The following is a 22,256-nucleotide window of genomic DNA, read 5'->3' as shown; positions in this document are numbered from 1 at the left end:
TCAGCTGCCTCTTGCACACCCCCTACTGGGGATGTTCCCACAACCAAGGTACATGCCCTTGACCAGAATCAAACCTGGGACCTTTCAGTCCACAGGCTGATGCTCTATCCACTGAGCCAAACCGGTTTTGGCAAGAGATTAGGTTTTGATGGGAAAGAGAAGGTCTTAACAGGGGAGGAAATTTTGCTATTTCTTCATTGCTTTCCTGGTCCCACACCTCATCTCTCATAGGTTCATTTTAGGCATCTGGGCTTTCAAGGGTGTCTGGCATTGCTCTCAATGTTCTTAATGACCCTTAACTTTCCATTAGGGGAATATTTTGGCACTTTTAGAAGATAGATAAGGAACCCTGTTTTAATTTTCCCTTTCTCCTCTATTGGGTTACAGGTTGGGCGTGTTCTTCAGTGCCTAAACCAACCAGCCAGCCATGTCTCCACAATCCCTTTCTTCATTGCTCATTTAAGGCAGTGAGGATCATTTTTATGTACACATGTGAGTAGGGAGTGGATATGATGATACACGAGTAAAATAAAGTCTGATTCATTAAGAAATTCAATTTTGGAAGGAAAGTAAATTTACTATTTTCTTAGGAAAAATATACTATGCACCTAAACATTTTTTCTTGCTAACCAGTTAGTTCCCTCCCAGCCACTCTCTTCTTGCCTTCCTGGTTCATGCAAAGCTGTTGCCTTTGAGCTGTTTAAGGGGATGGGGTGCTGCTGGTTTTCTGCTCCAACTTTTGAAACTATGCTCAAGTGCTGCCATTCTAAAGATATCAAATTTTAGGTTAATTCCTGGCCACAATCTTCATGTTCCTGCATATTTCTCTGGTCTATCTCCCAATTCTTCTAGGTCTACATCTGAGCTATCGTTTTTCCAAGCTCTAAGACTATGAAGTATGCAGACTCCCTTTGCTTGTTACCATGATTGGGCTATCTTTCTAAACAGATTTTATCTTCTTGAAAGTAATGACAGTGTCATTCAGCTATATCCCCAACTCCTATTTGAAACATAATTTATGCTCAAAAAATATTTTCTTAGTGAATGAATGAATATCAGGGAGTTGATCAGTCAGTCAACAACCTATATAAAACTCAGTGCTGGCAGAATAACCTAATGAGTATTTTATAATCTTGAAAAATCACCTTTTAACTTCAAAAGTCACTTAATCATTTCCCAATCTAAGTATCAGGGATGTTTTTTATTGTATGAACACTCCACTCTTTACACATGGCATTCTGGGAACTCTTGTAATAAAATGCACTAATGTAAAGCATGTTTCTATTTTTCCTTAGAACTATGTTGTAATTTAGGAGATTACATTCCTGACCAAGTACTGGGCTTTAGATCAGAGCTAATGATTGACCGCATATATTATAAGACATTATACAATAACAAATGAGTAAAATCATTGGAAACAGTAAAGGTATGTTTTTAATCTTATTAAATGGATTCAAAATATGCTACAGAGATTCACATTTTTATAAAGTGTATGGTCATTTTGTTTACTTCATTCAAACTTAGAAAACTTGTTTGAAGATTATTGGAAATGGCCCAGCTAAATACATTTAAAATCTTTGGCTGATTCCTTTTACTTCCCATATAATGTTACCTGAAGCAAGCAGATGCATTTAAAAATGATTCCACTGATTTAATAGTGCATCAAGCTTTGTAAAGGTTTTCAGTCTGTGAATTTGTTACTGTTGAAGCTGCTGGTAATGACGATGATGATGGTGATGATTAAGATTTTTTTTTTCTCACTGAAAACTGGGTGCTAACCAGTTCCCTCTCCACCACTCTCTCCTATCTCCCCTGTTCATGCAAAATCTCTATGTTTGAGCTCTTCAAGGGAATGGTGTGCTCCTGGTCTATTGATGTGACCTTTGATGGCATTGAAATGCCTTACACACAACTGTAGGACCATTGACAGAGAGTCTTTCAGAGGAGCTTCAAGTAGCTCTCTTTGGAAATTGCCAGGACCCTGTAGGCTGCTTGCTATTCATGTTTGACTGCTACAGAGAACCTTCCTTAAGTAAGGCATTAAGTAGCTCTGAGTTGGTGGACAGAGCTTTCCTAGGGTAGGGGAAAATGATTGAAGGTTGCCGAAAGAGAAGGCAGAATTCCATTACTTGTTCACTTTTCTGTCCTGTAAACACATACAAAGTACTTAGCATTGATCTAACAGCTAATTAGTTATTGGCTTAACTTACTTCTTAACTCTGTTAAAAAATAAAAGTCAACTGGGAAAATTTTAAAGATATTACTGGCTTTATTCAATAATCGATGAATTGGCAGCCAAGAGCACTGTTTTGTTGCTCAGTATGACAGTGTCCATCTGCATGGGACTTTGTACTCAGAATATGAAGACTAGATGGGGCCTCTGGTCCTGGGTGCCTTGCAATCTAATAATGACACAGGGTCAAGGGAACAGATGGGAGTCAAGTCAGGAGGACACAGACAAGGAGATTCTTTAAAAAAATTATTTTCAATTACAGTTGATATATAATATTATATTAGTTTCAGGTATATAACATAGTGATTAGACATTTATATAACTTACAGAGTGTTCACCCCAATAAATCTAGTACACACCTGATAGGAGACTCTTGACAATGGCTAGAGGTGCAAGAGAATTTCTTTTCCAGGGATCCAGAGGACTGGGGATATGAAATCATTAAGTTGGAGCTTCCTGTTTATTTTGAGTCCCCTAACTTTTCCTAGTCTTTAGTCTGAAGTAAATCTAATATTTTGAAGGGGGAAAAAAAGGCTCTCTCCTGTCATCTCTATAATTTGTTCCAAAATGAACTCTTGTCAAAGCTTTGAGGAGCTAAGAATTGTAACAAATGTAAAACAACTCAAAAGGCTTCTAAGATACATTTGGAACTGAATCAAGTCCAAGGCTTGGTGCTTCGGGTCACCAGTGAGATAAAGAGTAGCAGAGAGATGGCGGAGCTCCCTAGGTCCTCTCCAGCTCTGATGTTCTCACGGGCCTGGTCAGGATGGGAGGGAAATGAAGCTACCATGGGTGAAGAGGTGTCGGAGAGCCCCTAGGTGTTCTTTATGTGTCTCACCTCCCCACTGAATGGGATTCCGGTGCAGAGGCCTGAGAGCACTTGCAATGTGCTTGCTGAATCACCTTTGGTAGACTGTGAGAAACCAGATATAATGGGACATATGGTAGACCTCAGCTTCCAAGTAAACATTGACCTGATTGTCAAAAGTGGGAGATTATGGAGGCCTGGGAGCCAGGGCAGAATCCAGGAGGTAGAGAGTGAATTTGGGAAAGGGAGTGACCTGATGATCATTTAAGAACCATCCGGGGTGCACTAAAGACAAATCACAAAGGTGTCCAGTGAAAAATGTTTCCTACTGGGAAGTCAGGCAAATGCAATATATATTTGGACTATATGGATTTTAGGAATTCATTTGTCAAAGTTAGAACTTTAATAGGTGCAAATGTTGCAGAAGAAATTAGAGTTTCTCATAGAAGAATAAGTTTGCTCTCTGATAAGGTCTGAAAGTCTATGATTTTTTTCATGTACACTAGATGGCAACTTCCAGATTAGGGGTTTCTAGAAAATACTGATATAAAAAATGACTAGTATAGATGCTTTTTTTCCTCAGGCTGTAGCAAGGTACTGTTATGGCATAACACAGAACACATCACAAACAAAATATAGTTTGAGCATTGACCTTCTCTATCCACATAGTCTAACCTTTTCCTTTACAGGAACCCAGTATGTAAACCCTCACATCCCACCCTCACTCTGTCCTTCCTCTGCCAAACCACAGTGAGTTTTCCACTTGTTCAGGACCAATGAAAAGTTTTTTTCTTTCCTTATCCTCCAGCTCCCACCCCAACCACCCCCCGCGACCCGCTCTCTCTTTCTCTCTATCTCTTTTAAGTTTTTAGTTTATTACTCCTCTCATGAAACCTCTGCAGTCACCACAGATAAAGTCACTGGAGAATCTTTACTCCTTCTGCTGTCCCATCTCCAGCTCACTTTTGCCAGCACCAACTTTGGCCTTTGCAGTCCCCCTGACTTTCTTCATTCTGTTCTTGCATTCCTTGCCCTGTTTCCTTGAGGTCTTCTTCTCCTCATACAGGTCATGGCTTGCAAGTCTATGTGTGGGTTCATTTTTCTTTGCATAATCCAAGGAATCATAAATCCTGCCACAGCCAGTTGTCATGCCACCACCAAAATGGGTTCTGAATCCAAACACAAAGATAACATCTGGTGTGGTCTTAGACATTTTGGTTAGTTTTCCCCGAATTTCTGTCTGAGGTACTGCTGCCTTCCCAGGGTGAAGGATGTTAATGACCATTTGTTTCCACAGAAGTAGTCTGTTGGTCATGAACTTCCTGGTCTGGATAGTTACTGTGTCGTTCATGATGACAGCTGACCTTCAAGCAGCCAGGGAGGAAAAGAGCCCCAGGCCTCTCATTCCAGGAAGGCACCAGGTAAGGTTGGAATGTGGATGATTTATCTTTGGACTTTTTCTGGCAATGGAATGCTTCCTGTTGTCCAAACTTTCTTCACTGGCCACACACCGCATGCTCTTGCAGCAGGCTGAGGAGATTTTTTTTCCTCCCATGGCAGACTCTATTAGGTTTCTTTGTTTGTAAATATGGGTTTTTAAGCGTTGTGGGGGAAATAATTTTCACTTTTTGTTTTTCTATGGAATCAAGCATATCTGTACCTCCCTTAGTAAGGCTATGTAAACAAGCAGGACTGGAGGATGTTTTTCTTCTTCAAAAGCAAGGAAAACTGAAGTATGTTCTTTTTCCAAGAAGGGGCATATATATACAAGGGTTCACATGAAAAACCTCAAGTAAATTGTTTCCTACTAGAGTATCCAGGAATGGAACAACTGCTTACTGGGTCAGTGGCTCCGAAACCATAAACAACAGCTTAATTAATCCATCCTTTGACTTACACTTCACCAGAGGTAAAAGAGCTTTCAATTTATTTCTTTATTGATTGATTTTGAGAGAGAGAGAGAGAGAGAGAGAGAGAGAGAGAGAGATTTATTGTTTCACTTATTTATACATTCATTGGTTGATTCTTGCATGTGCCCTGACTGGAGACTGAACCCACAACCTGGGTGTAAAGGGGCGACGCTCTAACCAAGTGAGCTACCTGGCCAGGGCAAGCTTTCAATTTTTAAAACTGTAGCTGCTTATTTCCAAGGGTTGGGCAACAATTAAGGACACTTGAACTACAAAAAAACACACAAAAACAAACAACAACAAAAAAACCACACAAAACAAAACCCACAAAGAATAAAAAAAAAGAAAATCCCCTTTTCATCTCTCTGTTAGATTATAATTTTTATAATCCAGCAAAAATTTTAATTATAACTGTCTTATACTGTATCCAGTTTGGAGAGAAGTATATGGGAGTGGAAGGGAGAGGGAGAAATAGAAGAGAAGATGGTGGGGGAGGTGGCAGAGGAAAAAGACAAAAACTGGGCCTTTGATACAGGTATAGACAAAGAGATGGAGAAACAGATACAGATATAGTTAGGCTAAGATTTAAATAGAAACTCATAGACACACACACACACACACACACACACACACACACCCTTTCATACAAATAGAGAAATGAACATATGCCCAAGATTTACATAGGTCCAGATAAAGGAACTAGAAACACACACATTTAGAGACCCACACATTGAGAGAGATGGAGAGAAATTCAATGTTAGTAAGGTGGAAAACAAGGGGAGAAACAAGGAAAAGAGGTGTGTGGAATGTGGAAATCCCATTCATTGGATGACTTCTGTTCTTCATATACTTCCTGGGACTCCTTGCAGGAGATCATAGTGCAGTCTTGGAATTTGCCTACAACCATCTTTAATTGCGTGTGGACAGTCCAGCTACTTAGCTTCTCTGAGGTTCACTTTTGCCATCTCTAAAATGAAGATAATAATACCAACATTGCAGTGTTGTTTTACAAACTAAATGAAATAATATTGATAAAGTGCCTTGCTCATTGCCTGGTTCAGAGTTAGTACTCAATAGATGATGAGTAATATCATTATTAAAATGTATAACAATACCATGGAGTAGGTATTATTATTCTTAATATGCCAGGGCTGACCAGCAGCCCCTGAATGATGGATGAACAGATTACTCAGACACAGTTTGATTGTGCAAGAGAGGGCTAAGGGGCCCCCGGCTCTAGCGACCAGAGCAGCCTCTATTGCCTGCCTCATTAGGCCTTTATTGGAATTTTTATCTTTAGATACAATCAGTAGAGTGAGTAATCTTGAGAGGGCACATGTGCTTACATTGTACTCTAGGCAAGGGCATCCAGAGATTAAGCATAAGGATTCCAGTAAACACCCGGGGGTCTGCATATACACAGGTTTGTTTGGAAAGGTCAAGGAATAATTAGAGGCACCATCTTCAACACTCCCCTAAGTCTCCCCTAAGTCCGAATTCCAAAAAACCTTCCATGAGGTCGCCTCCTTAGAACTTTCTAACCAAGTCTCTTGTGCTCCCCAACATTAATACAACAAGGAAATGAAAACTCAGAGGTTAAATAGTTTGCCCAAGCTACACCATTACTGTATGATGGAGTCAGATCTGAATTCAGGTCTACCTGGCTCAAAAGCCCATGCTCATTTCACTGCACCATGGCTGAAACCTACCTTATTCTAAAATGCTGCATTGATGTGTCTGCATGCATGTGTGCCTATGTGTCTTTGTGGTGGAGATGTGGTAACATGGCCTTCACTCTAAACTTCAAAAATTGCTTAGATCTTATTATGTAAATTATCTTTGATTTTGTGTGGAATTTTTAGATATTTCTTAAACTCTTCTTCCTATATATACTTGGTGAAAAATTTCATTTTACATCTATGTGAAGTAACCTTTTCGGTCTTTGACCTTTTGGATACTGTGCCACAATCCATCTTGTTTTGCTGAAACCACAGGTGTGAATGGTATGTCCTCTCTGCTTTTCAGACTACATGAAATGAAGTAAAGGCATCCACAAAGCCTACACTTCTGAGGTTATTCTGATCCCAAACATCCTAAGCAGGAATGTTTAATTTCTTTTTTTTAAAAATATTTTATTGATTTTTTACAGAGGGGAAGGGAGAGGGATAGAGAGTTAGAAACATCAATGAGAGAGAAACATCGATCAGCTGCCTCCTGCACGCCCCCTACTGGGGATGTGCCCACAATCAAGGTACATGCCCTTGACCGGAATCGAACCTGGGACCTTTCAGTCTGCAGGCCGACGCTCTATCCACTGAGCCAAACCAGTTTCGGCAGGAATGTTTAATTTCATTTATAAAGTATTCAGTCCTCTTGGTGAGAAGTCATTCTCTATGTGTCTCTAGTTTAGCCCTCATGACACCAGTTTTTCTTCTCCTAATTCCTCTTAACGAACCACCCTTTCCAGGAACTTGTTTTGAACTTATTTGCTTAGGATACTGTCTACCTATAACTCAGATCCTTGAGAGCAAGATCCTCTGTCTTTGTATCGCTAGGACCTGTTTGTCACAGGCAGGCACTAAATGTTTATTGATGGAATGTGTGAATTCCTTTTGAGGACTCCTAGTGAAATAGAGTCCCTGTTCTGCAAATTGGGCTCCTATCTGGCACACGAATCCATCAGATTCAACCACTTCATCGCAGCTTTTCCTTTTATGGGCTCATTTGAGGAAGCAATTGCCCAGGACCATGCAATGTGTCCCCTCATTGTTGAATGATGCCCAGTTGGCATCCAGATCTGACCCACCAACCAGCAAAGTCTTCAGAAGTTTGTTTTTCAATTGCTATGTCAAAATGTTGGTTCCTCTCCAAGCCCCCCCCACCCCCTTCAATCCAAAATCTGCATTCTCATGCCATTTCTATATCTGGTTTGTGCCAGATGAATCTGCTCTGGATTACACATTTCCACAGGAGTATTCCTGGGGCTGCGCTGTCTGTATGTGTCCCGGCCCCACAGGGCAAGGCTCATGGCCCCTTCATTCATGTGGAGACCACCAAGGATCCGTGTCCGAAGGCCCACTGTGTTTTGTGTGTAGCCTCTTGAAGTTTAGGCTTTGCTTAATCATTTGGCATCTCTCTGACATTCTTCATTTGTGAAGGGAAAACTAAGAATGAGGGTGGTCTCACCTTGGGCACGTAATCGCTGCCGTGAGTGGCGTGCCAGACCCTTTCCCTCACAGTAGATAGAGGGTATCCTGGTCGTAGATAAGCATTTCTAGCATCCGTTGACTTGCATCTCTGCAGGGTGAAAATCAAAGGGGAAGAGAGAAGCAAAAAGACCCTCTGACAAGTAAGCTGCCAAGAGATGGGCTCTGATTGCAATACCCAAAGAGTCCTGTGAGCAGCTACCATCACCATGGAGTGTAAACTAATGGGTGACAGCTGCATCATTACAGCAAATTCCATTAAGCTGAGAAAGGTGGAGCAGGGAGAATTCAGAGGAAGTGAAAGAGAAGAGGCCCGGGAACAGAGTTATAAACAGAGGCCATGGAGAACAGTGAGGGAGCAGGCACCTTTCCGGGGATGCCTCCCGGGCTGGCTCACATTCATAATAACTTTCAGAGCTTTCAACTGGTTTTGTGCTCTCTTTGAAATATCACCTTCCATTTGATCCAGGCCTAGAGGATACAGAAGAACATGTTTGGGATGTACAGACACATACGTACATACGTAATCGCTGCCCAAATTCCCTCTTTGCTGGATTATTAAGTGGCATATTTAGTGGGTGGTGCAGTCCAGTATGATACATGCTTGTGGGCATTATTCTGCCAGGTATGCACAAAGATGCACAGAGTAAAATGCTGTGGAAATAACATTTATTTAACACGGACCTATGTCTGTGGATTTCTGCAGATGAGGAAACTTGGGCCCAGAAAGGTACAGTCACTTGACCACAGGTCCTTCCCTCTCAGCCTCCCTCTGTCCCTTTCTCTTTCACAAAAATATTCTTAGTCCTGAGTTTACCATGAATCTAGGTTTGTATATAAAATAAACAGATACATAAGGAGACTTTCTCATTTTTACAGATAGTCTTGCAGTTAAATTTATTTTATTTTTTAATATATATTTTTATTGATTTCAGAGAGGAAGCGGGGTGGCGGGGGGGGGGGGATAGAAACATCAATGATGAGAGAGAATCATTGATTGGCTGCCTCCTGCACACTCCCCACTGGGGATTAAGCCCTCAACCCAGGCTTGTGCCCTGACCAGGAATCAAACCATAACCTCCTGGTTCATAGGTTGACATTTAACCACTGAGCCACACTGGCTGGGCTGAAAATTATTTTAAGTATCTAACATGATATAACCAGAATGATGGTTTATCCCACCTGAGTTGCTTTTCTAACGTAGTATGGCATTTGTATCAACTGATTTGGACATTTAGATAAGACAGATAATAACGATAGTAGCAAGAGCAGAGAACTTTTTGTTCAAAACCTGTGACATATGGCACAACCATCTCATTTAATCCTTACAACAGCCATTGGAAGAGGTATAAATGTTTTTATCCCATTTGGTTAAAGAGGAAACCGAGTGGTTAAGTAGCAGGTTTAGGGTGACCCAACTGGAAGGTGTGGGCTCCAGATTCAAACACGGGCTTTCCTGACTCCTGGAACCCAGCTCTTTGCCTGTTAGACTCCTTGCCTTTCCTCGAGTTTCATCAGAACACAGTTCTGCTTAACTAAGTTCATGTGTGTTTATGTGCTCATTGCCTTCTCCGGTGCCTAAATAGAAATGCCTGAATGCAATTCTTAGGGGCGTACAACTTCTGCCAATGCTTCTCCTAGGCTTGTGCCAAAATACCATTTCCCTTCTCCCCTCCCTGTGCGGCACTCTGCCAGCTGCTAGGGCATCTGAGGTTGCTGGGCCTCTCGTGACCTTACCTGGGAGCTGCCTGCTGTGGCACCTTTCCCCTCTTAAGTCTGGCCTCTTTCAAAAAGCATTTAGTTTTAGTTTTGCTGTTTTTGTTTGCTTGCTTGGTTTACTGACATTTTCTCCTGATCTGAGCCATGCAGTTGGACCACAGTGAGACTCCCTGGGGCTGTGTAGTGTGGGTCCCATCACTCCCCACTCTCACTGCCCCACTGGTCCTTGAGCAGCTGTATTTGCTATGTGCCTCCTCACTCGACTGGTTTATATTTTTTAGCTTATTTCTTCTTTCCTTCCTTTCTATCATTTAAACAAATTTTATCAGGCCTCTAAAATTACATATACTTCTACTCCTAAAGCTTAGGTCAAGCTTCTATTTTAATGCCAATAAACACTTCAAGTATATTTTGAACTTGACAAAAATAGGTATTTCTCCTGTTCAGTTAAACATTTCAACATAAAATAGTTCAAACTTTAGGAAGGTTTAGAGAATCGCATAAACACTTGAATATTTACCACCCAGCTTTATAAAATTTTAACAATTAGCAATATTAAAAAAATATATACCACCATATCTATCTACACTAATAAAAGAGAAAGATGCAAATTGACCATACCTTCGAGACGCCCACCAGCCAGTCAGGAGTGAGTATGCAAATTAACCCAACAAAGATGGCGGGTTAATTTGCATACACAGGCACTGAGCAGCCGGGGGCGGGGCGGGACGCTTGCGTCATTGCCATGGCGATGATGCAGGTGTTCCGCACTGCCCCAGCTGCTCTAGGCCTCTGTGCAGCATGGGAAGGCGGAAAGGCGGCTCTGGCCGGAGCAAAGGTGGTGCCAGCAGCCAGGGGAAGAAAGGCCCATTCTTACACGAATCTTCGTGCATCGGGCCTCTAGTATATATATAAAACCCTAATATGCAAATAAACCAAACTGCAGAACAACTGAACAACCGTTTGCTATGATGTGTGCTGACCACCAGGGGATGGGTGCGGAACATGGTGGGTGTCACCAGCAGGCAGCAGAGCGTGGAACATGGCAGACATTGGCCGTGGCTGGATGGTAGAGCAGGTGAGCAGGGGCACCAGACCATGGCCGGACGCTGGTAGCTGTCATCGGGGTAAGCCTCTGGTGGTTACTGAAAATTCTTTGCTTCTGCGTGCCGCAGTCCCGCTGGGCTCTCACACCTGCTGCTGGTGCCTGGTGCCAGTCCCAATCGCTCGGTGCCATCAGTGGGTGTGAGCGGCGGCTGCCGGCCCTGATCACCCCTCAGGGCTTCTCCACCTCCCCCTGCTCTTGAGGAGCAATCAGGGCAGCAGCCGCCACTTGTACCTGCTGATGGCACTGGCCCCGCTCTCACCCGCTGCTGGTGCCAGCCCCAATCACTCCATGCCGTCAGTGGGTGTGAGCGGGTCTGGCACTGTCAGCACGTGGGAGCTGTGGCGGCAGGAGTGGAGCTGCTGGCAGACAGGGGGCCGGAGGCCTGGGCGGGATGTGCTGGGCGGGGGCACAGACGATGGGCCAAGACCTGCCCTGTGTCCACCATAGCCTCGAGGTCCACAGTTCCTTTCAAGGTGCATGAATTAGTGCACTGGGCCCCTAGTATATTTATATAACATTTAGCATATATGTAAAAACATTTAGCATATATATAATAACACATATACACAGATTATAATTATTTCTGGGCGCTCTATTTTATTCCATTGATCTGTGTGTGTTTTATGCCAACCCCATACTGTTTTGATCTCTAAGGCTTTGTAATATAATTTGAACTCTGTAGCCTGCTTCCGGCTCAAACTCTAGGGAAAAGCAAATAGGTCTCTGACAGAAAGCCTGGGGTGTGTGTCTCATTGGGTTGTCTGTGTCCTGGCGGTGGTAAGCCTGCCAAGAGCTAACTCTCCAATAGTTACCGTTCTGTGGGACCCAGGAACAAAGTCATTTGGCCACCGAGATAGGGAATCAAGGGGTATCTCGTGGGGGGCAGCCAAAGAGACAAGTGCACCAGGCATGGGTAAAAAGCTCTTTCAGGGAGGTATTAGCACTCTGCAGCTCCCGTGGGCGGGTAGCGCACCTCCGAGTTTGAGTTTCCTGCAGACTGTGCTGTGCATGGGGGTCAGTAGCAGGTGGGGGTTTGTGGGGAGATGGTGAGATTGTGTCTCGCGAGGACAGCCGGCGCATGCTCTGAGGCCTCTGCAAAGGATTAGTCAGACCCCAGATGTGTTTAATTAGAAGCCTGGCCCTCAGGCTGCAGCCATGAGCCGAAGCTAACAGGCCTCTCCCAGAAAGACTGAGCTCCTGGGTCTGTTGCCTCTGGCTGTGCCCTGGAGGTGGTGGCCCCTTAAGAGCCCTTTCTCCCCTGGTTGCAGTCCTGAGGGACCCGCAAGAGAAAGCCCCACTGGCCACCAGAGCCAGGCCATGGAGAGGTGCCGCTGGTGGCAGCAGACACATGTCTAAGCTCCCACCCAGGAGATACTGGTATTCGGGAGCGACAGAAAACAGACTTAAAAAACAACAAAGCGTGGTGCCCCGGAAAGAGCGTGTGAAGACTGCACCCGCCGTCTCCATCCCAGGCAGCATCCATCCAGCAGGTGCAGATGTGTCAGACCGGGTGGCCGCCCCGCAGGCCGCAATAGGGGCCCAACCACACAGAGCCCAGGCTCCACGCTCCGCTGGCGGGGTGAGTCGTTGCGCGCGGTGCTAAATTTGCTCCAGCCGGTGGGTCTTCTTGGTTTTCAAAGTTACATGTTTTGGGGGCTTGTCCCTCAGGGGCAGGTTTTAAAAGTCGGTGGTGCTGGATGTGGGGTTCAAATCGTTTGTTCCTCAAGGAGCAGCTCCGAGTTTGAGTTTCCTCCAGGCTGTGCGCCGTGCGTGGAGGTCAGTAAGAGGTGGGGGGTTTGTGGGGAGATGGTGAGAGGTGTGCTAGCCTGTGCTACCTGTTTGCATATGGAATTTCTCTTGCTTGCCCAATTCGAAGGAGTGTAGGTGTCACCAGCCAGTTGTTCCACGTGTACCTGCAGATCTGCAGATTTGGTGCTAGGAGGTGAGCTCAGGATCCTCTTAGGTTGCCATCTAGAACCGCCCCCGCCTCCCCCCCACCCAGCATACTGACGTTTAACTCTCAGGCTTGTCTGCGGGCCATGCAAGGCAGCTGTATCAGTCCAGCATTGCACTGCTCCTGTGCACAGTTGTATGTGAAGCACAACAGCAGGTTTCTCCTCATGCAATCTGCTTAGTAGGAGTGAAAATAAAACACACACACACAGAACAAAAACAAAAGACTTCTCCAGAAACTACCCTCATCTTTTTCTTTCGGGTGTTTTTTGTTTTTGTTTTTTTTTTTAAAGGAAGGAAAGCAACTCTTAATTCTGAAAACTGGTAGTCAAAGGAAATTAATTTAGTGTGATTCCTGTGTGAACTCCATTTCAGGATAACTAAATAGTCCTTGTAGATGATACCTTTTTAAGAGAATAATTCAGTCTACTGAAGTGAAAGAAATGATGGAATTAAAAAAATCACCATTTTGCAATTTTCAATCATATCCCTAATCCAGGCAATGATCATCAATGGGTGAAATTATCAAATGAAATGTTGGAGATAAAAAAGAAAGGTTAATGGGGAACTTTTTCAGTGGAGGGATTAAACTGCTACCATCTTTGTAATTTTTATCAATTTTACCATCATTAAAACATGGTGTATCTCCTGATATGATTCAATGGAAGTATTTACCATAACCTAGGAAGTGCTCTTGCCAAAAATGTTGAACTTGAATTTAACCAAATCTCTAGCACAAACTTCCTTGTATGGGGAATATAGGAGAGGAAGAAATAAGTTAAATGACACCAGGAGAAAGCAAAGAGGTAAAGCTAGACTGTGGGATAATCTGAGGGTCAACTGATCCAGTTTCTTTAACAATGGAAAAAGGGTGGGGGTGGGGAGAAGGAGACCCTGCTCTTGATTTAAAGCAATTTAAGACACATTAAAACAAAACATGTGTGGCCCTTGTTTGAATCCTGAGTTATATAAACTTAGTGTAAAACATATTTTTGAGACAATTGTGGACATTTAATATGAACTGCATATTTTAGATGATACCAAAAATTATTGATATTTTTTTTAGATTTTATAATAGCATTTGGTTATATAAGAAAATATCCAAGTTTAGAAATAATGATCGAATTAAGGCATTTGCTTTAAAACAGTAAACATGACAACAACTAAACATCACAGATAAATTTGAAATGTAGATAACTGTTTTCCCCATTTTACTATTCAGATTGTTTATTTTCTTATTATTGAGTTTTGAGAATACTTTATAATAGTCTGGATTCAAGTATTTATAAGATATGTGATTTACAACTATTTTCTCCCATTCTGTAGCTTGTATATGCATTTTCTTAAAGTCTTTTGAAGAGCATGAATTCTTAACTTTGATAAAGTTCAATTGAGCAATTTGTTATTTTATGAATCATGCTTTTGCTGTCATATCTAAGAAATCTACCTAACTGAAGATCACAAAGTTTTTTTTCTAGATGTTTTATAGTTTTAAGTTTTATACTCAAGTCTTTGATACAATTTGAGTTAATTTTTATATACAATATAAAGTACAAATTGAAGTTGATTTTTAAATTTTATTTTGCTATAGATAACTAACTGTTCTAGCACCACTTGTTGAAAAGACTTTCCTTTCTCCACTGAATTTGCACCTTTGTTGAAAATCAGTTGTTTGCATATCAATCTGGAATCTTTATTCTGACCAGTTTCTCTCTTGGGTAGCATTCAATGACCAGTTCCTAATTCTTGCACTCTCTGAATAGCTGTCCACCACCGTTTGGCCAATACAGTCTTTTCTCATTGCATTTCAGCTTTCTAGTTGCAATGGTTTTCTAGACCGCCTCGCTGGGATCAGCCTAAATGATCCTGATGGCCTAGTGTTTCTTCAAATCTCTATCCCTATGTTTCTAGACCATTCTTTGGTTTCCTTAGCCTTGGGATTAATAGCCATTCATTTTGCTAATAACTTAATTCTTAAAGCTCCAGGTGTGCCTACATGTCACTCCAAAATCAACATAGTATGAAGTTAGAATTTCTAACCTGTTCTTGAGAACCGACAACCATTGTTTTAAATGTTCTACAAAGTGATAAGATTTAACAGTCCTTATTGATATTGGTTCTTGGTAGACCACACTCATACATCATATCCACACTTAAGAGCACAGCATCTAAAGTAGGAGCACCATTCATTTATTGTCAGTCACGTTTGTGCACATACTATGTGCCAGGCCCTTACCTTGTGCTATGGGAATAAAGAGATAGATAATACATAGTCTCTATTCTTAAGATATTTCAAGTCTAATATATTCCACCCCTTTAGGTCCCAAGGCCAGATAAAAATTTTAAGGGTCAGTACATCCAGGTTTTAGAACCCAGATCTGCATTTTCTCCTCAGCTAAAATTGTTGCTATCACTGGGAGGAAATAAGAGGCACTTTCAGAGCCAAATTAGACATTCTAACTCAAGAATAGTGGGTTTTGGGTGACAAGGACAAGCTCCGGGAAGGGGAAAAGCATCCAGACAGGACCAGATGCCAGAAGACAAAGGTGAGACCCTCAAAGGAGTCACCAGGGTCAGTGAACATTTGTCAGAAAAGAACAGGGAAAGGGGAGTAAACGGTTGAAAAATTATCTTTACCTTTTGACTGTGAAGGTTGTATGTGTAGAAGAGAGCTGGTGAATTTGAGCCTTATGGATAAAAGGTGCTGGATAAAAATTCAGTTGGTATTACATTTCCTTCTGTGAGGGGTCACTGAGGCAGGGAGAGCCCAGACGAGTCCCAGAGAAAGGAAGTGACTCCGTGTGAGGTTGCCTGTCTTTTGTGATGAATGTAGGTTTTGCACACATCATTAACTACACAAAGGGCAGAGACAAAGTGTCTGCCAAATGAAGCAGCTCTTTGAAAGCTATTGCCCAGCAAGAATTTGGAACCGGTGCCTCACAAGAATAAAGATGGATAGCCAAGGGGAAGATTCAGGTATTCACCAGGGAAGGGAAACATACTGCGTGCCCTTTTCCAGGATGGCTGGAGTGTCTCCTGGCCAGGCTCTGGTTGGCATGCAGAGGAGTTAGGGGATGGCACTGGGCATCTATGAATGTGGAGCTCTGGAGATTCATCTGCAGCTGGGAGAAGGCATCTGAGGCACAGACCAAGAGAAGTGCTGGGGCTTCCTGCAGTGGGGACTCAGGGATTGAATTCTCTTTCCCAAAGGGTGCAACTGCTGCTGGGTGGCCCAGAAGGATTGGTGGGGCAGGTGGAAGCAGAGCTGGCCTCAGACACGGGCTCAGTGGTGTGATTTCACAGATCGAGGGAAGACTTATTCCTGAAATAATACTTTCCATTCCTTAACTAGAGCCTAACTTTCCTTTCAAAGAGGGACATAGACTTGCCAATATAATTAAAACTAAGGCTTATAGTTAAACTAGAGGCCCGATGCACAAAATTCATGCAAGAGTAGGCCTTCCTTCCCCTGGCTGCCGGCACCGGCTTCTCTCTGGCTCCCAGGACCCGGGCTTTCCTCGCAGCTCCAGATTCATCCGGAAGGTTGTCTGGAAGGATGTCCGGTCTAATTAGCATTTTACACTTTTATTATTATAGATTACCCCTGGGAGAGTTGAATTTACATTAAGTATAAACATTAAGTATAGATGTTCTCTAAAGGGTTGTGTTGGATGAGGGCACAGTTACAAGAGTCTGATGGGGAAAAGTATGTGGAAAAAGGAGATGGGGGTTGGCAAGGCAGATTTCATGGTTCTTGGTGGCCAGCCTAGTCTGGCCAGCCAGTGGGATTCTATCTCTTTACCCACACAAACCCCTCTGCTACACTTCCTTATAGATCCTCTGAGCCTTCGCTTGTGTATGTGAGGACAGCTGGAGAGAAGGTGTGCATGTAAGGAACAGACCGCAATACATCATGAGGAAGTTAAATTATTGAGGCCTAGAAATGTGAATCCTCGAGGACCCACACTGTGTCATTTCTCTCTGCATCCTCAGTGCCTTACATAATGCCTGGTAAAGAGCAGGTTGCTCAATACAGATATGTTGAGATTCTAAAAAAAATGTCAATAACAATAGCAACACCACCACCAACAAACATGTCTATAGTGCTTACCACACCCAGGCTCTCCAGTAAGCACTTCACTGAAAAGCTGAGGTGGTGCATAAGACATGGTACAGGGGACCTAAGAGGGACTTGTACTAGTAAAAAGAAGAATTCATCAAATACTGCTTTTTAATTAAGTGGATTCTTTAATTACTAATGTGCAATCCTTCTTCTTGAGGGATGAGCTGTCCAGGCCTCCTCCCAGGGTTCCATTCAACTCTCCAGCTCCTCCTACTCTTAAAACACAAAAATACAAACAAAGCCAGTTAAGTTATAAGTTCCGCCCTATCTTCCTTCTCTTGCTGTTCCCATCTCCCTACTTCAATGACTCACACCCCACACACGTCCAGACCACCCTTCCAGAAGGCAAATACATAAAACCATGAGTGCAAGGCAAGAGAGTAAGTAGCTTTTGAAGTAATTCCTTAAAACATTTTCCAAATATAGGTGAGATTACACAGGAATTTGCATTATCCAGGCTCCTCCTTGCCTCCATTCACAGAGAGCCCCAAGCCTTGTTTCTGCCTGCATGGAAACAGGCAAACAGAGGATTAGGTGGCTAAATCACCACATCCCTAGCCTGTCATGAATTGGCTTCAGATCTACTAGTGAGCACTTGGAAAGTCTGGCTTTATTTCATTAATCAGATTAGGACCAGGGAAACCTCAGGACAATTTTAGGATTGGAGAAAGTAGGTTGGGAGCAACAGCTGCTACTTTTATTTTATTTTATTTTATTATTTTTTAGGTAGCATCTCAAATGTTTTCTGTCAATGCCCTTCTTCACCCCAACAACCTCTATTCCATCCCCACTGAACCCCAAGGCAGGAGACTGGCCACACACGGTTCTGGTTCATTTGCATTTAACACAACAAAATATTGTTTAGTCAAAGCAACTCTTTGTTCCAGGAGCCTTTTGCCAGCTGATGTTATCAGACTGGCTTAAGCATATTATAATTGAGGAAGTTTTTTCCCTTTTCTTTGAACTGAGAAGCTGCCCATTCTAAGCCAGCACTGAAACCTAGCAGGCATGCAAACTGCATTTGCCATTTATTCATTGGATTAACTCTGGACCCCAGCCAGGCCCAATGCATTCCCTACTTGGTGAAATATATACTCTGCTTATTGATTGATTGATTGATTGATTGATTGTGTGTGTGTGTGTGTGTATGTGTGTGTGTTAATCCTTACCTAAGGATATTTTCCCATTGATTTTTAGAGAGAGTGGAAGGGAAGGGGAGAGACAGAGAGAAACATCGATGTGAGAGAGACACATTGATAGTTTGACTCCTGCATGCACCCTGATCTGGGCCAGGGATTGAGCCTGCAACCAAAGGACATGCTCTTGACCGGAATCAAACCTGAGACCCTTCTTCCCCAGGTCGGCACTCTAACCACTGAGCCAAACTGGCTAGGACCTGGGTTATATGCTTTTTACAATAAATTAGCGATCTACTAAGTAAAATGTTTCTGTGAGCTGTGCTAGCACATTAATCAAGCCCAAGGACGGGGGGTTGTAGGACCTCTGATTTGTAGCCAATTGGTCAGAAGCACAGGTAACAACGTGGATTTGGGATTGGCATCTGAAGCTGGGGCCAGGGCAGTCTTGTGAGACTGAGCCCCCAGCTGTGGGATCTGATACTATCTCTCTATAGTGTTGGAATCAAGCTGAATTGTAGGAAACCCAGCTGGTGTCAGAGAATTAGTTATTGGTGGTGTGGGGGAAACACCCCATGTGCACCCACAACACGTTGGAATTGAGGGTAGAACCCAAATAATTAGGGACTCTGAGCTGGACTCCCTGCCAGCTAGCAGGGGGAGTGAGCCTCAGCCACTACCTGGAGATGGGTCTGGATCCTCCTCACCAGCTCCCACCATTCCTCATCATACACACACAGTGCACTCTCCATGGGCATTTCAGTTGGCTGCCCTGATACAAAGGGTGAACAGAAATAATTAAAAATTCCAATTTAGAGTCTGTAGGTAGAAATTCCAAGGAGATGCTAGAAGAATGACTAGTGATCGGTTGGAGAGAGAAGACTGCAGGCCAAAGCTAGTTGAAGGTGAATTGGGAGATTTCCTTCTTACATAACTCTCCCAGGCTCTTTATTTCAGAGCCTCTCTCTTTAAAAGCATTGCACATATAAACATGCCTGGTGTTGTCTGAGGAGCATCCTCAGGCTCTGAGCCAGCAGGTGCCCGTTCCTGCCTCGTCTCAGGTGTCTGGACTCTGTTTCCCTGTCTTGATTTGCCCAGAGCCACATGAGCGCTTGGCCCACCTCTGAGCTCTTCAGATCCAGACATTTTGTTCAATCCGTTTCAAGGACTGTTAGACAAATCTATTCAAGATCAAATTCTTTCTCTTTTCAAAAAGGCCTCTGAGGCTAACACAGGGGGTTTGCCTTGCTTCCCTGATCCATCCCCAGCTCCAACCAGGCTTCTGGAAAGGGGACCGACTGCTCTGTGCCCAAGCTTCTCATTTCACCTGTCACAATGGGGAGATGAGCGGGGGCTGATAGGATTCCCCAAGGAGTTCTCTGTCTATTAGGCCAGGCCCAGGCCATTCATGAACAGGCCATTCCCAGGGCCTCGGGTTTCAGGATGGGGAGATTAGTGAGGGGCCTTCCGACCAGGCAGACAGGGCACGGACTCTCCATTTCCCTTTCTGGCTGTTCGTCTTCAGAACTAAGTGGCTGCCATCTCTGAGGAAGTGGGGTGGGGGAAGGATTGCTGCTTGCCCTGCCTCTGAGGGCCAGTGGGTGGGCCAGGGAGGATTACAGATGGAATTGCTAACAGATGGGCATTACTTTTGGGTCTCAGTTCATAGTGAAATCAAAGAGAGAGCTCCCCTTTGCTATCTTCAAAGACAAAAGGCAGAAGAATTCCACCTCTTTTTACTATATTTTTTTTCCATGCTCTTTTATTCCCCCCATTCACCTCCCCCTACACACAATAATAAAGCATCCTGGAATTTCAGAATTGGAATATGCTTTAAAAGCCTTTGGCTTACCAACTCTCCTCATGTTACATATGAGGAAACAGTCATGGAAAGAGGCACAGTGGCTTGTCCGAGGCCACACACTGGAAAGTGTCAGGACAAAGATGAGAACTTGACTTGTCTAATTTCTTTCTCCTTCTCCCAATTCCAGTGGTTCCCAACCTGTGGTTTTGAGCATTCAATGGTCATCATTTTTGGCATAGCTGCGAACACCTGTGCTATTACTTAATCCTTTCCTTTTAACAGCCAGACCCAATATTTTACTTAAATGTAGTTACTTTAAAAGGAAATTATATCACAAATGCCAATGAAAAAGAAAAGCCACATTACTTGCTTTAAATATTAGAGACCAAAGGGCAAATGTATTCACTGAGACCTGTGTTATGAAACTAGATAAATATTGTGATCTGTTGAGGGCTGTCACTCTAGTTATTTGGGGTTAACGTGGGAGCTCAGTGTTTGAGAAGAGTTAAGGAGGTCCCAGTGCCTTATGGGACCAGTCTCCGTGAAGGGAGGAAGGGGAATCGAAATGGGAGCAACCTTCCTGCAAAGTTAACGCCTCTCCATGCATCCCACTTTGGAATCACTGCACGAGAGGGTGCTGCCTCTGAGGGAGCGTGGGCCCTTTGCTTTGCTTTGCTGTTTTTCCTTCTCTGGGGTAGGCTTCCCCGATGCAGAAGACAGACAGAATATTCCTTGCACATTTAAAAAAGTGTGGACAGTGGTTCCTGTGGAAATGTTTTAATGTTGATTTTATCGTTGGCTGGTAGGGTTTCTCACAAATTGCTGGTGGGGAACCTCCTGGAAAGGGACACAGGGTCACAGAGGGTGATTAACAAAGTTCTTTTTTTTTTTTTTTTAAATATATCTTATTGATTTTTTTTTTTTTACAGAGAGGAAGGGAGAGGGATAGAGAGTTAGAAACATCGATCAGCTGCCTCCTGCACACCCCGCACTGGGGATGTGCCCGCAACCAAGTACATGCCCTTGACCGGAATCGAACCTGGGACCTTTCAGTCCGCAAGCCAACGCTCTATCCACTGAGGCAAACCGGTTTCGGCAACAAAGTTCTTGAATCTGAGAGATAGCTATGTGATTTTCTGTACACTAGATAACCCCAAACTCCTCTTTATTACTGTCCCCATAAGTCATCATGTAATATGATGACGGAAGTAATTAGGATTCCCTCGTCTGTGGGGATATCAAATACTCCAGGCAAAATAGAATATAGCACTCCAGGCAAAATAAGGTCTCTTTCAGGCATAGCATGGAGTTGTAATCTTAGTATTGGCCCAAGTAATGACCCAGTTGGCAAATGGTTCTTACTCACCAGCCACTGCTAGGTATGGGGTCACAGCTATAAATAATGCATCATAATGCATCCTGTACTTAGAGTGGCTTTGCGTAGCAGAGACAAACTGCATTCATAGGGTAACAAGGATGTACATGCTACACATGCTGATGAATGTCCTGGAAGCCTAGAGGAAGGAGCGAGGCCAAGGGCTCGAGGGGCAGGATAACTTTGTGGAGAAGGTAGGATTTTTGCAAGACTTCCTTCTCCCTATTTTCCTCTGGTCCGCCTCCCCCTTCTTGCCCTCTTCCAGAATGGGTGCAAAGTCTGCACTGGTGGAGGGCTGGGGTTGGCTGTCACCCCTGGGTGTGAGCTGAGCAAGCATCCTGGAAGCCCGTGGTGGTGGGAGGCTGGCCATGTGGACAGCACCCATACTGCTGCCCCTGAGATCCTCAAAGACAGATTTACCAGTTGCCAAATTCTCCATGTAGCCCACTGGCCTCCAGGAGGCCCCGGACACACACCAATTCCTGAGGACTGGTGAGGGAGGAGAGGACTGGGAAAGGCAGGCGACAGGGCACCACTCAGGCACTACAGGGCTCTGCAGGACTGCTGGTCCCCACTCTGGAGGTCTTCTGAGCACAGATTCCATCTCTGCCTCTACAGACCCCTCAGGCCAGAGGGAGGAGACAGGCTGACAGACTGGTAGTTTTCACTCCCTGTAAGAGTGATTTTGACCTTATATTCTGCAATGCCTGCCCGGGCTAGAGGGGAATCAGAAGTGGGTGCCAGCTCAGCCAGGAGGCCTTCATTTTCTCACCCACTGTGTTTGCCAACTTTTCATGAAGATCTCCATTCCAGATTTGGAAGGAAAATGAGAGCATGAGGCAAAGATGAAACAGGAAAAGGGAGAGGGAGGGAGGGAGGGA

At 43.7% G+C, this 22,256-nt stretch overlaps 1 protein-coding gene across 1 annotated transcript; it reads right to left on the bottom strand.

Moving 5' to 3' along the window:
* Nucleotides 1–3,972: 3,972 nt before the first annotated feature.
* Nucleotides 3,973–4,392, bottom strand: LOC103289118 (40S ribosomal protein S24-like). The gene has a single exon (XM_054718631.1). The coding sequence runs from the start codon at nucleotides 4,390–4,392 to the stop codon at nucleotides 3,973–3,975; it is 420 nt and encodes a 139-aa protein (XP_054574606.1).
* Nucleotides 4,393–22,256: the final 17,864 nt, after the last annotated feature.

The sequence above is a fragment of the Eptesicus fuscus genome, chromosome 7, assembly GCF_027574615.1.
Source record: "Eptesicus fuscus isolate TK198812 chromosome 7, DD_ASM_mEF_20220401, whole genome shotgun sequence".
In the NCBI taxonomy this organism is placed as follows: Eukaryota; Metazoa; Chordata; class Mammalia; order Chiroptera; family Vespertilionidae; genus Eptesicus; species Eptesicus fuscus.
Note: the sequence above shows the minus strand (reverse complement) of the source record. Positions and strands in the feature narration are given on the sequence as shown.

Bases quoted from the DNA above. Each gene is read 5' to 3' on its own strand.
- LOC103289118 (XM_054718631.1), bottom strand. From the start codon at position 4,392: ATGAACGACACAGTAACTATCCAGACCAGGAAGTTCATGACCAACAGA.